The sequence below is a fragment of the Annulohypoxylon truncatum genome, assembly GCF_022578515.1.
Source record: "Annulohypoxylon truncatum strain CBS 140777 unplaced genomic scaffold F4807scaffold_6, whole genome shotgun sequence".
In the NCBI taxonomy this organism is placed as follows: domain Eukaryota; kingdom Fungi; phylum Ascomycota; class Sordariomycetes; order Xylariales; family Hypoxylaceae; genus Annulohypoxylon; species Annulohypoxylon truncatum.
In genome coordinates, this window is record NW_025953792.1 from 1,163,483 (window position 1) to 1,178,697 (window position 15,215).

General features: G+C 48.5%; 7 protein-coding genes across 7 annotated transcripts; 2 read left to right on the forward strand and 5 right to left on the reverse strand.

Annotated features, from left to right (window-relative positions):
• Window positions 1-248: 248 nt before the first annotated feature.
• Window positions 249-3,182, reverse strand: F4807DRAFT_414762 (uncharacterized protein). Its single transcript, XM_047996988.1, has 4 exons — window positions 2,870-3,182; window positions 2,723-2,789; window positions 1,865-2,598; window positions 249-1,815 (listed from the first exon to the last, which is right to left on the reverse strand). Exons 1-4 carry the CDS (start codon window positions 2,879-2,881, stop codon window positions 748-750), a joined length of 1,881 nt encoding a protein of 626 aa, XP_047857354.1. The 5' UTR covers window positions 2,882-3,182; the 3' UTR covers window positions 249-747.
• Window positions 3,183-3,490: 308 nt separating this feature from the next.
• On the reverse strand, window positions 3,491-5,041 carry F4807DRAFT_414771 (uncharacterized protein). The gene is made up of 5 exons (XM_047996989.1): window positions 4,748-5,041; window positions 4,455-4,619; window positions 4,306-4,368; window positions 4,188-4,237; window positions 3,491-4,125 (listed from the first exon to the last, which is right to left on the reverse strand). The coding sequence occupies exons 1-5, from the start codon at window positions 4,799-4,801 to the stop codon at window positions 4,116-4,118; spliced, it is 342 nt and encodes a 113-aa protein (XP_047857355.1). The 5' UTR covers window positions 4,802-5,041; the 3' UTR covers window positions 3,491-4,115.
• A 92-nt stretch (window positions 5,042-5,133) lies between these two features.
• On the reverse strand, window positions 5,134-6,914 carry F4807DRAFT_352351 (uncharacterized protein). Its single transcript, XM_047995475.1, has one exon. It carries the CDS (start codon window positions 6,608-6,610, stop codon window positions 5,279-5,281), a length of 1,332 nt encoding a protein of 443 aa, XP_047857356.1. The 5' UTR covers window positions 6,611-6,914; the 3' UTR covers window positions 5,134-5,278.
• A 168-nt stretch (window positions 6,915-7,082) lies between these two features.
• F4807DRAFT_352369 (splicing factor 3B, subunit 5) lies at window positions 7,083-7,686 on the forward strand. Its single transcript, XM_047995476.1, has 2 exons — window positions 7,083-7,206; window positions 7,275-7,686. Exons 1-2 carry the CDS (start codon window positions 7,204-7,206, stop codon window positions 7,548-7,550), a joined length of 279 nt encoding a protein of 92 aa, XP_047857357.1. The 5' UTR covers window positions 7,083-7,203; the 3' UTR covers window positions 7,551-7,686.
• F4807DRAFT_414775 (MAGE-domain-containing protein) lies at window positions 7,083-8,993 on the reverse strand. The gene is made up of 4 exons (XM_047996990.1): window positions 8,593-8,993; window positions 8,406-8,534; window positions 7,276-8,332; window positions 7,083-7,207 (listed from the first exon to the last, which is right to left on the reverse strand). Exons 1-3 carry the CDS (start codon window positions 8,813-8,815, stop codon window positions 7,812-7,814), a joined length of 873 nt encoding a protein of 290 aa, XP_047857358.1. The 5' UTR covers window positions 8,816-8,993; the 3' UTR covers window positions 7,083-7,207; window positions 7,276-7,811.
• Window positions 8,994-9,457: 464 nt separating this feature from the next.
• On the forward strand, window positions 9,458-12,319 carry F4807DRAFT_414782 (mitochondrial inner-membrane-bound regulator-domain-containing protein). The gene is made up of 3 exons (XM_047996991.1): window positions 9,458-10,434; window positions 10,520-10,794; window positions 10,861-12,319. The coding sequence occupies exons 1-3, from the start codon at window positions 9,504-9,506 to the stop codon at window positions 12,130-12,132; spliced, it is 2,478 nt and encodes an 825-aa protein (XP_047857359.1). The 5' UTR covers window positions 9,458-9,503; the 3' UTR covers window positions 12,133-12,319.
• A 308-nt stretch (window positions 12,320-12,627) lies between these two features.
• F4807DRAFT_414785 (elongation factor 1-alpha) lies at window positions 12,628-15,107 on the reverse strand. The gene is made up of 5 exons (XM_047996992.1): window positions 14,743-15,107; window positions 14,641-14,681; window positions 14,493-14,581; window positions 14,060-14,198; window positions 12,628-13,984 (listed from the first exon to the last, which is right to left on the reverse strand). Exons 1-5 carry the CDS (start codon window positions 14,745-14,747, stop codon window positions 12,876-12,878), a joined length of 1,383 nt encoding a protein of 460 aa, XP_047857360.1. The 5' UTR covers window positions 14,748-15,107; the 3' UTR covers window positions 12,628-12,875.
• Window positions 15,108-15,215: the final 108 nt, after the last annotated feature.

Sequence of the window (15,215 nt, forward strand, 5' to 3'; positions counted from 1 at the left end):
CATGCGGACTGATTATGATTTACAGTGACTTGCATTTTCCTGATAAAGGCTGGAGCCATTAATAGTAGTTTAAAAGACGAAGGGTGAATGTGTGAAGATGAGGGGAATTACCTAGACACAAGTCATATTTGTCTCTTTTGTTAAAGTTACCTACTAGGTAGGTACCGGTCCATCGGGAATGGCAAGTCGGGACCTAAATGTGGGTAATTTTCGTGTGGGGAGAAAGATGTCACCCAAACTCAACTTACCTAATTTGCAATTCCCAGTTACACTAATTGATGCGTACCTACCTACCTACTTACATCCATAGGTACGTACGTCTATACGTACCTATACATACCTATTGGATACCTCTATGCATGTACCTATCTATGCATGATGCCTTCATTGGCACCTCCCCTCATAAGGTACTGATTTCGAAAAGACACGGAAAAGAATAGAGGCGACAGTCTTCTTCTCCCTCTTAAAAGTACAAAATGTTCTTTTGGATGTCTGGTTAATTACATATATCCCCGCAGCTATGTAAAGTTCGGGCCGTACGCAGATATTTATGAATGTGATAAACCTGGGTACCTCGCTATCAGCCTCCAAGGACGCTTATACCCAGGCATCACGCACCCTACGACTCCATCCCCAGACCAAAACGCATTACCATATACAAAGGCTACCCATTCATCCTAGGCGTGTCTGCTCTCGGCATGAATTTAGTCATGGCACCAGGTTCCCTAAGACTTCCATCGACCGCCGTCATTCTGGTTTAGGCATGTCTGTTTTGATTTCCGGAGGAGCTGATGCCTCTTTCGGCCCGCCTTGTTGGTTCAAGGCGGCTTCCAATCCACTAAATAAATCCGGACTTTCGGGCTCGTTCTCTTCTACTCTTTCTGTCACAGCAGATTCGATTTGGGTGTCGATGAGTCCTGGGGCTGACATGATATCCGCAGGCGCTGGGGCCGCATCTGGACCTAGTGGTTCTTGGTTCGCCTCTATGTCCACAGATGTCTTAAGAACATCCTGGCTCGGCTGTAGGGTACTTATGGTTTCTGGGCCAGCCGTAGGCTGTGGTGAGGGACGTGTTGCAGGGATGTCCTCGACTTGGGACTGGGCAGTATCTAGAGCTGGTAAAGTATCAGTAATAGCTGCGTCACCTGATTGTTGCGTTCCCTGGACCGAGGTGGTGTGCTCTGTGTTGTCTATATGGTTGGGAGGAGGAACGAGACCCGGCATTTCCACATCCAAATCTGCTTTCGTCTCGTTCGGGCCAGACGATCCAACGGGTTTGACCGGTACCGGAGCTTGCTCTAATGGCGCTTCTGCTAACCTAGTTTCAGTCGTAGTGGCGAGACTGGAAGGCTCTCCGTTGTTCAGCGCGAACCTTGATGGTGAATCAGTTGGTGACGTGGTAGCTGCTACAACGTTTTTAAGCGGGCTCCCTTCGAAATGTGGTGGAATGTGTGGTAGAAGGGGTTGCGTGGGGGATAAATTAAGATTAAGAGGAGGCGAAGGTAGTCTTGGTGGTGGTGAGCCAGCTTCGGTTGAAGTATGCACCGGCGTCGCCTCAGTGGAGGGCTCTGTTTGGACAACAGTCGATGAAGTTTTCAACGTAGGAGATGGATCAGTTTTTGCTTCGCTTTTAGTTTCGCTATCGGCCTGGAAAGTCGTCCCGCCGTCTCCATCGGGCATCTCGCTATCCTCTTCGTCACCCTCATCACCATCGTCGCCTTCCTCTCCGTCGTCTTCGCCATCATCTCCCTCATCGTCGTCGGCCATCTCACTATCCTGGTTCTTAGATTCGGACTGGTCGCCTGGTTTCACGTCCTATGACAGATTAGTAAAGGACAGAGCATTCGATTCTCGATAAACTTACCCCATTTTCCGGGTCGCTTACTTTAGCACTCCCAGCAGCAGAATCCACGCCCGCGACTGTTGCCTCGGACTGTATACTTGCGGGTAAAGGTAGCTTCTTCTTACGCCCTCTTCCGGGACCCTTAGGCTTCCTCTTAGGTGGCGGTGGTCGCCTTCTCACGGGTGTTGCGGCAACAGATGCATCGGCACTTGCAGCAGCATTGGGTGCTGGTACGACGGTGGTCGATATGATTTCTCCGTCTACTGGCTGGCCTTCATCCAAGGTAATCTCCTGTGTATATGGGTTGCCGGCAGCGTCGATACGACGGACGGTAGCTTTCATTATAGTAGGCCCAGACGACGGTCCGGCCGGGAGACTCGAGGACAAGGTGATAAGGCCTTTCCTCCTTTTAGCCAGATGCGAGATAGTAGATCCCTCGGCATTTCGAGCGACCTGTTTCCAGACCTTGACTTGGTAACCTTTAGTGCTTGGATCTTCCTCCTTTTTGTCTGTCTTCTCGGCCAGGGCAGCATCCGGGTCGACCTCCTCTTCTTCAGCAGGCGGTGGACGTTTGTATAATCTTCCAGAGCGAGCTGCCCTTAATAGCTCTTGCGTATGTGTGGGGAGCAAATGCGAGTCCTTGGGCATGCCATGTGGGAGTTCAATTGCCCATACATCATTCTTTTGGGTGGTGTCGGGAGGGGGCGGCGGCGCAATCTTGACCCATTCTTGACGCCATTGTCTAACGGGTAAACCTGCGAAAGGAGAAAATTGGATGTCAGTATGAAACCTGATGGCTGACGCTAATGCGCGACCCGCGCGACATGGAAATATAGAAATACGGAAATGCGGAATGATGGCGACATATGGCGTACGTACCCTCGAAGTCGTCGTGCTCGACATAACCGCTTCGGTTTCCGCGTCGCGTTTGCGTGTTCTGGCGAAACTGCGGTTGAATTCTGTCAGCTACAATGGCTAGATAGTACTTATTGGACTTATCCGTCTTGGGATATTCAATGTTCGTACGTTTGGAGCCATGAGAATCGAGAGGTAGGGCGCGACTCGGCGACCTTTGCTCTTTCCAGGTTTTCAGGATCAACCAATTCAAAGTTTTTCGGCGAGAGGCATCGATGATGAAAACAGCCAATGACCTAAACAAATAGTACAAGTATTAGGATTTGTACTCGAAACGTCTAGTGGGTCCAAGAAACAGATAATCCTCTGATGGTGCACTGCAAAATACCTAGTTAAATACGGCAACCTATCGCAAATTACTCGTGATGGTTATCCGTTTGCGCAACTTAAACTAATAAGAGTGGTGAGAGAATTGAAACGCGACAACAAATCGTTTTTCCCTGACATCCGACAATGCATGCCTACTTAGGCCCACTACGTACTATGGCCCAAGCGCCAATTAACCTTCAAGCTTATGAACTTTATGAACTTATCGAAGTAGTATTTTAGTACCTACCTAGTACATACCTAGTTACCTACCTATATGTAGATATGTACTTACGTAAGTACGCCTACCTACATTGATGCAGGTATGATGTACATCTAGGTGCGCAGTATTTATATATATATAGGTATGTATCTGCCTCTCCGTAAGCATATCTAGGTACATAGTACTATTGTACCAAGCGCGCCTACATACATATTCATATATTACATATGTATGTATGTACGTAGCAAATCCTCCGACCCTTTCTTCTAATATGAGCCGGGTGTAATACATATTGAATTCTGACACCTGTGCGCATTGGGTAGTCTTTGAATTGTCAGAATTGGAGGAGTAGAAATAGACGCCTAGGTACTCATAATCACATCTATCTTGCCCTTGGGTGAGGAGTGTCATAGTAAATTCAGTAATCCTCGAGCATCTCTTCTTCATGCATACATAACAAGATACACATAACAAGATACACCAATACCTCAGAGGCTCACGCAAGAGGCGCCAAGCAGGATATACCTCTAGTATTCCGTGTTAAGTGAGTTTGGTTTTCGCCACCTTTCCATGCCTAAATCACTTTACTCCGACCTTAGACACTTCTGTCCTCCTCTCTGTCGGCACTTGATGTTCTCGCAGAACAGAAGAGTGGGTGCTAGCAAGCTTGGAGTTTGATCGGGTCTTTGTTATACAAATTGACGTGATAATAGTACAGGTCGGTGCGTGCTGTGTGGCAGAGGTAAAGTGCACAAAAGGGGTGATATTTACCTCTACACCATGACCAAAACCGAGAGCATGTGCCTTTACGTAGGTAATGTCATCATATTAATCCCATCTGGGGGGAAGTTAGCAATTATGCCCTCGTCAGCCGCGGAGGAGGTATGGATGTAGCCTCACCCTGTGTCTTTCTGCCGCGCAATATCCCCAGACTTCCCGCTCTGTTTGCCCTGTTACGGTTGAATATAATTAGCAAGACCGTCCGATTACCTAGAGTAAGCTGGCTTTGTAAACATACCGACATTCCACCCTCGACTACCAATCGATCAAGTTGATAAAACTTGCTGATGACGGTTTGACGCTGTAGGATGAAAGTAGTATTCCGTCAGCCCCTAGACTTCTCCCTATATTGTACAATGTCGTATTGTCGGTGTATGGGTCCCGTACCTTCATCATTTGCAACTCCTTTAGCCCTTTTTGTATGAGGGTCTGTATTTCCCTGGGGTCGTGCACATCGACACTCTCTCTGAAGGCGTCTCTCGTCCGCCGCTTCGCATACTCTCTGAAGTTGTATGCCTCGAACTGCTCGCCTTGGCGCAAGAGCTGTCGGTACTGAAAAGTTTAAGACTTGCGTTAGCTCCGCTCTTCATCATCCGGCACAGAGTGCGCATGCTTCGGTTCCCGACATAGCCGGGGTATTGGGGGTTTGAAGAGCTCTGGCTCAGGAAAGGTTGCCTCACCAGTGACCTAGCTTGCTGCGGCAAGTCGCCCTTGAGGGCCGAAACGATAGACATGTCGATGCGCTAGACGTGACTAAGGATCGAGAGGTTTTCAAGAGGAAACGGACAGAGAGTAAGATGAAATGTCTGGTTGTTTAATCGTTGTTTAATCGTACTGTTAGATGTGCGGATTTAAAAGTGGGAGGTAGAAAGGATGATGCAGCCGGTGCGCAGAATGCCGATCCGCGATATTCGATCGCGGCAGCTTTTTTTCTCTTTCGTCTTATTCCAATCGGCGCCGAGCAAAGATCGGAGTTATGAAATTTCGATAAGTGACACTAAAATCGGTACCTATACTGTGGAGACGACGTATCGTTTGCCCGAATTTTGCAGATACATACATGTCATATATGCTATAGTTACATATTTGGATATACATAGATATTTTTATATATACATGTATCATCTATCGCATACTCTTACGGTCAGGAGTCAATTAATAAGATACCAATGCAAATCATTGAATTTATGGCATCTATAACCTCGAGATCCTTATTTCACAGCGGCGCTCGTCTTCCGCTGCCATTCCGTCATAATATCATCAAATGTGACAAGGTGATCCTCGATCTTTCTGGCGTGATACTTTGTCTTATCTTCCGGAATAAATTCAAGCTGATCGTCATCACCAACTTCGTGCCCAGTCCTTTTCCGTTCTGGAATGTGTATAGTGTCCCGGTGATGCTGAAAATTCTCGTTAAAACAGCGAGACGAACAAAAAATAGACGGAACACCGAGGGCTTCTACACATTCTCGACAGAATACTAGGCTAGTCCCACCTTCGTCCATTTCGACATCTTCGTCGTGAAGGCGAACGCAAGTTTGGCCAGAGGTGCATTCGTGTGTTGCTTCAACATGTGTGTCGTAACGCTCGTCTTCACACTCTTGAGAACAGAATAACGTAGGTTCGATTCGAAGGTCGTAACAGTCGCTAAGTACTTGGCACAGAGGGCATATGATAAAATCTTGCGCGTCTGGGATTTTTGAGCAGACTGCACACGAGGGGAGGTTCTGCTGGCCACTCGAAGGCGCTACCGCTCTAGCTCTATCCTGCCGAGCCTTGTCTCTTCGTGCCTTGTCAAGCTCGTGTGCCGCCTTAGCTCTCTTAAGCTCCTCAAGCTTTCTATGAAGTGCTTGTTTCTGATCCTGCTCCCCTTTAGCCGAATGCCGATCACGGATCATTGCACCGATTGCGTCGGCGATCGGTGTCCCAGTCCGAATCATGTCAATATATTTTTGAGATCTTGCAGCACCGGACGTGTCGTGGCCGGGTTGGAAGAAGATGTCGATATAGGCCTCATTCCGTGCTTGTGGGGAGTTGGCAAGCCTTAACCGATCTATAAACCCATTGAACGCTTGCTTGTTCTGGACAGCACCGTCACTAAAGGCCCCCCTCAGTTCCGAAGCAAGCTGCTCTACGGTAACGCTCCGGTCACCAATCCTTTGCTGCAAAGTCCGTTCCTCGGATGGAGTCTTAGTTGCGTGTTGAAGTCCTAGATTTTTTAATTTATCTCTATACCACTCTTTCTTCTCTTCTAGTATGCGCTGCTCGATGGTCTTGAGGTCTACCTCGGAATTATGAGCCTTGGAAAACATAGTATCAAGTTCGAGCAGAAACGGCCGCCGACCTGAAAACCATTCCTTGGAGGCAGAGTTGAGATATCGATCCCTAATACGGTTGAGGAGGCGAGTCCAGCAATCTGGGCACTCAAGGGGATGCTTCTTGTTGTGATCTCTTATGCAAGACGCTTTGATGGCCTGTACATCGTCGGCGCAAAGTTGGCGCTCCTTTTGAAGGGCGATAACTTCATCCCAAGGTTCCAGCATACTTTCGCCTATACAAACACAGACCCGGACGATGCAGAGGAATGATAAGATTGTATGAGTAAAGTCTTATATAGCTTTGTCACGGTGCCTGTGCCTGCCTAGCGGCAAGTGAGCGCGTCGTACCCAAGGGAGCCTTGTGCAAACGCCGACTCATCCAAACCGGGCCAATAGAAATACTTGATCCTTATGTTTGATGAGTCTGATGAGTGACTTCTTCTAGAATCGTATGGTAAGAAGAGCGGGAGTCGAAGGAATACTTGGTGATATATGAAAACGAGAAGGTGTAACGAGTGAATGAATATTGAAATAAATGGACATAGAAATTCCACTACGATGTACCTCGATACCTCTGGTACTTGCTAATTTAGTTACCGCAGTAATTAACGTAGCTTCCTGGGGCTGGTACTACAAGCTGCAAGTGATCCATTCACTGCAGGTCCGAGCGCCCATAATTATTTTTGGTCAGCCTTCACCAGTAGGAACGTATCTCAACGACAACTTTTAGAACTACATAGGTACATCTCTAGCGCCTCTCGATTTCTTCAAACCACCAAGCCGTCAACTACGCAAACGCCAATACGCAGCTGGTCAACATGGTAAGCCGAACTTCTGCTACAATTCGCCATCTCCTCCCTTCGATGAAATCAACTAACAGCATGAATAGGCGGACAAATTGCGCACCCAGCAAGAACTTGAGCGACTTCAGGCCAAGTACGTCGGCACCGGCCATCCGGACACGACTTCGTGGGAATGGAGAACAAATGTTGCGCGTGACACCTACTCCAGCTTAGTCGGCCATCCTCCCCAACTAGCCTACATCTCGCTCGCGCAGAATGAGCCTGCAGCCAAGGTCCGAGCTCAGCTTCTACGCAAGATGATACAACCATGTGGTGCGCCTCCTCCACGCGAAGGTGAAGAGCCCATACAGAGACTTGCCTAATCTGCAGCATTCGAATCGGTCAATTTCCGAATGACAGACATAGTGGGCATGCTTGACAAGTTGAAGAATCAGAGGCGACTGGATTCACCCTTCTCAGACCCAGATAGACGATACGAGGTAGCATTGTTGAAGTACGGTGCATTAGTTCTGGCGGCCAATCTAGGCTTCGCTGAAGATAAAATTCTGGCTAGACGTACGTCGTCATTTATCATTACCAATAATCGTCAAGTACTCGGACACTTTAGCTTTAATCTACAGTACTCATTCCTCGGGGATGCTATTTTCGGCTCGTCGCTGACGAGATCCTTGTGTTCCCAGACTCCTTTGTAGCTTCTTGTCGAAGTCATCCGGGAGATCTCCCCATACTTCGGTAACGACGGCGGCAATGCTCTCGGGCGGGACCTCAACTCTTCCTCGAGGTCCGACGCACCAGGTTACCGCATCATCGTCGCCGTCACTTTTTTCCACCACTTTGTCGACATAACCCTGCCTCACCATCTTCTGCAGAACGTTATCGGTCTTGTCCATTGGCAAGTTCTGGCTAGCATTCATGCGGGTCAGGTATCGCCTTAGCTTCGTGTCGCTCAGCTCTCCTCCGTTGAGCACGATCAAGGAGATGACCATGGTGTAAAACCCAACGTATGCAGCTTCCTCAGGTGAGCTTGGTATTCTTGATGGGGCGACGATAGACTGAGATTTGTATTCCGGTGGTAGAGTGGAAACTAAGATATACTGTCGTGAGGATGTGGCGGTTTGCGAGGCGGCTTTCCTAGCATTCGCCTCTACATGAGAATACTTGATTAGCACAAGGCAATTGCCTGCATGACCCGTAGTAATGATCGTGGTGTCCCTTACTCTGCTTCTCCTTAAGTGTGCGCTTCTCCTTGGCTGGTAATTCGGCCATCTCCATGCCGAAAACCTTTCGGAGTTGCAATTGCGCACCGTCAAACACTCGCTTAAACGACCGAGGATTGCTCCCTAAAACTATGCAATTTAAGTAGATGCTCTTAGACATATAGACATACATATATGGGTAACTTACCCTTATCCCGAATGCCATCTCTCCTGATAGGTACCCTCGCGTATTCACATGCCAGGGCATATCGTACGAGTTTCTTCACCAGCTGGTCCTCCGCGTCGTCACCTGTTCTCTCCATGTCGAGATCGCCATCTTGGTCCTCTTCGGAAACATCGGAATCGTCTCCCTCATTGTTGCGGCGTGACTGGCGACGTCGTCTCTGGGTTTGGGTCTGGGTCTGGGGCATTGTCGCGGGTTTGGTTTGGAGACTGGTAAATTGAATATTTGACTGGGCGACTGGCTGAATGCTTCCAGACCTCTAATAGTCGCACAAATTGGGAATATAAAGAGGCTCAGAATATCATGGCAGGTCGCTGTATCTAGGTACTAGTGGAACTTAAAGTCGTATGTGTTGCAACGTGACGACGCGTCTAGGGTATAACGCGTGGAGATGCCCCAGATCCCTTGCTAGGATCTTATCGATAATCGGCAATCTCATATACCTAGTACGTACGTAGTTTATGTAGTACAACCCTCCAGGATATGAAAGGTTAGTAGTTCTCCACTTTTGCCACAAGTGGACCGATCAGCTCAAGTATTTTACTGCGAAATATATGTGAGGATATACATAGCTAAGTCTCTGGACTAACCTTATATAGAAATGCTCAGGAACTACAGCCAATAAGAATCAGGTGCTGTCTGGAAAAGGAGTATTAGCCAATCAAATCTTAGAATCTTCAACTAACCTTTCATATCCTGGAGGGTTGTATAAGGTAAATATACTATACTAGATTATTGTATATATCTATACATATATGCATAAAATGAAGCTTATTACCCAATTAGGAAAGCAAGTAAAAAAAAAAGTTCAAGCGCAATTCTTTATCCTTTCACTGTCACACTCAGGAAGTGGGAAAGAGAGTAATACATTCTTCATGATTGCCTTAAGTGTGTATGGCGGTTCCATCTGTCTCAGATGCCGATTGCATCTTCTCCGTCAATATAATCAACCTTGTCAAATACCCTACCGCATATTCAGGCCTCGGCATCCAACTCTGCGCCGCTTCGCTACCGAATCCTCTGCGCCCGTCGACCACGACCTATCTTCTGAAGTGAATGATGAGACACCCGATAGTAAGCATCGTTCCAAAGCTGGATACCATGGAGGCCACAAGAAACGTGGAGGAACATCAAGGAGGTTGAACACTCTCTTGAAGCCGAAGAGACGCCTTTCTCGCAATCGGATTCTTACAGAAGATACGCAAAGCCTTGACTCTAATATGCTTGGCAAACCTGCCTCTGTACTCATCATGAGGGATGGAGGTACTTATCGAAGGAAAAATAGTATTCCCTTTCATTCGAACGACGCCGAGGACGAGTCCAATAACCAAAGTACCGATATCGAGGCCCTGCTCGCCAGCCAGCGAGAATCACCCGTCGCCGAAGAGGTTCGCAAGAACATTGACGGCTTAAAGCCCAAGACGGAGACTGCCCTATCCGAAAGGGAGTTCCGCAAGTTACAGGTTTCGCTTATAAACGGTTTTCTAAACCCACAGCTTGAAGATTATCTCGACCACAATAAAAAATCCATTCCGTTCGAGTTCAAAGTCGACGCCAAGTCAACCATTGGCAAGGGGGACTGGGCCAAGTATATCACCCCATGGGCGCCACTGGGTAGTCAGTCGAGCATCCCGAGCGAAGTCGAACCCAGTCTGTATGGATATGTGGCCGATTCAGCCACTCCGAAGGAGAGGCTTGCTGTTCGAATCATGCGTGAATGCTGGTGTCTTTCAATCGGAGAGCTCGACACTGGACTCGGCGAAATGAGAGTGGTAATTCAAAGTAGCGAGTTCCTTCTCTTGATGCGTACGTCCGTCGTTGTTGTTCCCTCTTATCCCCTATCCCTTGTTGCTCACTCCTTAGAATAGCCTCGCTAAACCCTTAATGATAGGCGGTACCCAGCGGTGGATGTCCGTTATGGGTCAAATATGGCTAGACCCTGGCGAAAAGATCGAGGCTTTTCAGGATAAGAAGATGCTGCGTTTTGTCACAACAAAACCAAAAGCTGCTATCCTGGTAAAAGAGCTGCATGACACGATCAAGCAGATCACGTCTAAGACGTTTAGGATGAGTTACGTCTCCCGCGAGCCCATCGACGAAGCCTTTCTAGAAGAGGTCGGGCGTATTACGAATACGCATGTCAGAAAGAAACAAAATTCTAACCTGGTTAGCCACGACTTCCTAGATAGGAACTCATTTTCCTATACGAGTGCTAATTATTCCTTTCTATAGCTCCAAGTTACTTGGATAGAGCTGAAGGCACGCGCTGCACAAGGTCTCACATGCCTAGAAAACCTGAGCGAGGTCGTCATCCGCTTACTGCTTACCGCTTTCACTCCACAGCCGGGGAGGACCACTAGTCTTTATGTGGACGGTGTGGACGATGAAGCTGCTGGGCGGTTCGTTGTGGATACGGTAAGCAAGGAAAGGTTGGGATGGAAAGACAGGATGAGCCAATGGGTTCGCTACGTGCTCCCACTGGCGCCTGAAGGTGGCCGTTCAGTAGCGAAGAGTACGCTGAGAAGGCTCGCACTTCCAGTAGAGCCATATACGGAGGTGCCTGACTTCGACGAGAATGAGGAATTCCTGCCTAGTTCGCGGTTCCCTGCTCACCCGACAAAGTGGGCTGAACATCATAAAGTATCAACCAGGGCGGGCTTCGGCTATTTACTACATGAAAATAGCCCTGATGCCTCGCCGCCTCCCCTACCTGACATCCTAACCGCCAACCACCCGCGCGTGTTTGCACCCGTCGCGCCGCATCCTCTTCACCTTGCTAGATTGGAAGCAAATAACGACGAAGCGGACCATACACTCATACAGATGAAAACCACAGTAGTCATCCATTTTTGGCCGCAAAAAAAGAGCAAATCCAAACAAGAGTATTCTCCTACATTGCAAGCACCTCTACTCGAGCTTCGCCTCGCAACTTCAGGCACCGAAGTCAAAGGCGTTGAGAGCTTGCGCGCCATCAAGCAAACGCAAATCACAGACGTAATGCTTCCCGCCTCCCTCGTTGATTTACGCTTCACGCAAGCGCAGTACTGGGAACTAGAGGGCAAGCCTGCCGAATTCTCTAACTGGCAGCCTCTTGCCGACTTCCTCGGGCCCGCACGCATCGACCTAGCGCGCGGCAAACTCGACGTGCCTCCGCAGCAGAAGTTCCCTATCCCGAAGCGCCTCTTCAACTACTCAGATTCCAATCTTCCTTCCACAGATGAAGACGTTTCCACGGACCCAAACGAACTTATTAGTACTTCGTACACATTCACCGGCCTCGAAATTCGGCGGTCTGTTTCGATGCCGTACGAGGGGTTTCGATTGACATACGCTTCCGTAGACACGGAACGAACGGGTGGGCACAGAACCGAGGTCAGCCTTGAGCCTAGCGAAACTTCGATCACCGAGATAGACTTGAACAAACTGCATGATGACTTCCTAGTCACTTGTGAAAGGTTTGCTCGCACCGATGCCTTCTGGTCGGGACATTTAACTACTAGATGAGATGCTTAGTAGCCATTTAGGACTACAAAGTTAAGAGGTCCAGGCCCATTCATGTGGGCATTCGATATATTTGTGCTAATGGGTACCATAGTAGTTTAGGGCTGCGTATATAGAGATAATCCACTCGGACCTTAGATTATGTAGATTATGTAAATAAAGTCTCTGCGTGCCTACTCAACTCAATTACGTATTCAATTTGCTTAATTTAACTCTTATCCTGAGCGGATCGACACAGCTCAATCGCTACGTAGGTACACTAAGACACCAATCCAAAGTTGATGTAATATCGATGATTGATGCGGTTCGTACCGCCGGTCTCTGTGTCTAAGGGAACAGCGGCTTGATGTCTAATACTGAGTTGCGGAAGCAAGCAGAACACCTATCAAGAAGATCTGAGCAGAAAAGGGAAATGGCTACAAGAATATTATATTCATGGAAAAAGAGGGGGCATATCAATAAGGCAACAAATAGTCATCACAGTCACGGGAGCATCAAATAAGAAGAATCACGGTCTATGACTCTATTTTTGCTAAAAGCACATGATGAGAAAGTTTTGTCGCGATAATGCCCCTAACCCTTCCTCTCATATTGTGCCCCGAAGTCGAACGTCCGAGAGACCAGATCGTGTAAAACAAAAGGAAATTCGTGTAGAGGCATTGTTCATATCGTCAGGGGTCCAAGGCAGCTGATGATCCGAAAAATGGATACGTCTGATGCCGGTAGTAGGGTTATGGTGGACAAGCTTATTTCTTGCCCGTCGCCTTAGCGGCAGACTTGGTAACCTTACCGGCCTTGCTGCTCTTGTTCACAGCCTTGATGACACCGACGGCGACGGTCTGACGCATGTCACGGACGGCGAAACGACCCAGAGGAGGGTAGTCGGTGAATGCCTCAACGCACATAGGCTTGGAGGGAATCATCTTGACGATGGCGGCATCACCAGACTTGATGAACTTGGGGGAGTTCTCGACAGACTTGCCTGTTCGTCGGTCGATCTTCTCGAGGAGCTCAGCGAACTTGCAGGCAATGTGGGCCGTGTGGCAATCTAGGACGGGGGCGTAACCAGCACCGACCTGACCAGGGTGGTTGAGAACAATGACCTGTGCGGTGAAGTCATCGCAACCAGCAGGGGGGTCGTTCTTGGAGTCACCGGCGACGTTACCTCGTCGGATTTCCTTGACGGAGACGTTCTTCACGTTGAAACCAACGTTGTCACCGGGGACACCCTCGGTAAGCTGCTCGTGGTGCATCTCGACGGACTTGACTTCAGTGGTGACACCGGCAGGGGCGAAGGTGACGACCATGCCAGGCTTGATGATACCAGTCTCGATACGGCCAACGGGAACAGTTCCGATACCGCCGATCTTGTAGACATCCTGGAGAGGGAGACGGAGGGGCTTGTCCGTAGGGCGCTTAGGGGGCTCGATAGAGTCAATGGCCTCAAGGAGAGTCTTGCCAGTGACCTTGCCACCCTTGCCTTCCTTCTCCCAACCCTTGTACCAAGGGCAGTTGGTAGAGGGAGCCAACATGTTGTCACCGTGGAAACCAGAGATGGGAACAAAGGCAACGGTCTTGGGGTTGTAGCCAACCTTCTTGATGAAGTTGGACGTCTCCTTGATAATCTCGTTGAATCGGTCCTCGGACCACTTGGTGGTGTCCATCTTGTTGATGGCAACAATGAGTTGCTTGACACCAAGGGTGTAAGCGAGCAGGGCGTGCTCACGAGTCTGACCATCCTTGGAGATACCAGCCTCGAACTCACCAGTACCGGCGGCAATGATGAGAATAGCGCAGTCGGCCTGCGAGGTACCAGTGATCATGTTCTTGATAAAGTCACGGTGGCCGGGGGCATCTAGCAACTAACTGTTAGCACTTGAAAAGAGACAGATGGGTGATTGCATTGAGATGGGTTGTTATTGTGGCTTACCAATGACGGTGACATAGTACTTGGGAGTCTCAAACTTCCAGAGAGCAATGTCGATCGTGATACCACGCTCACGCTCAGCCTTGAGCTTGTCCAACACCCAGGCATACTTGAAGGAACCCTTGCCGAGTTCAGCGGCTTCCTATTAAGTGGATCAGTTTACCTATTCAATGTCTGCTTTGGTTGGTGCTTGGCATTTATCCAGGGTCGGTTGCTCCGTGCACCAAAATGTTGTGCAGAACGTCAGAGCGGGGTAGGAAAATTTTGTGCCCCTCGGTGGGGGAGAAGATAAGAGAGGGGCACGCGGTTGGGAGCGCAAAAAAACAACAAAGAGGTTTGAGTAGGAAAGAACGGGAAAAGAAAATATTTCTGATTGTAATGGAATATGACGGTATTTCAAAATAAGATTAATGGGGGAAATTATGTTCAAACTGACCTTCTCGAACTTCTCGATAGTTCGCTTGTCGATACCACCGCATTGGTAGATCAAGTGGCCGGTAGTGGTGGACTTTCCACTGTCGACGTCTATACGACCGGTTAGGAATCTGAGATCAGTGTGTAGATTATCATCAAAGGAAACTTACGGCCAATGACGACAACGTTGATGTGAGTCTTGTCTTCCTTACTGCGATATTGTCAGTAAACAGAAGCGCGCTGCAGAAGATGGAGCCAAGTTGTCCACATACCCCATTTTGGCAAGATGTGACTGAGTTGAGAATATGTGAAGAGGATGACGCGTAAAACTGCGTTGAGGATGATTAGTTTTTGGGTTTTCAACAGTTGTGGTGACGGGTGATGGAGGAAGGAGGATGGAAGACGAGAAAGATAGAATGTGGGAAGAAGAAGGAAGTGGGAGATAGGATATGGGAGGTGGGAGGGAAAGGTTTCTCACGTTCAGCAGGTGTTAATGCTCTGATTAACGGTGTGCGAGACGAGGATCAAAAGGAGGAATCAGAAGAAGGTTGAGAGTGTAATGTCTGGGTTTATAAATTATTTCTGGATGGTGGCCAGGTAGAATTTGATTGTGGGGGCATTGCCCCTCCTCAGGCCCTTCCTGCCTTGACTGTGTGACTATCCACCCCTCTTTCCAAATTCACAAACCGATTTTTGTTTTAATTTTTTTTATTTTCGCCTCTTTTGCATGTACTTGGTACCTACT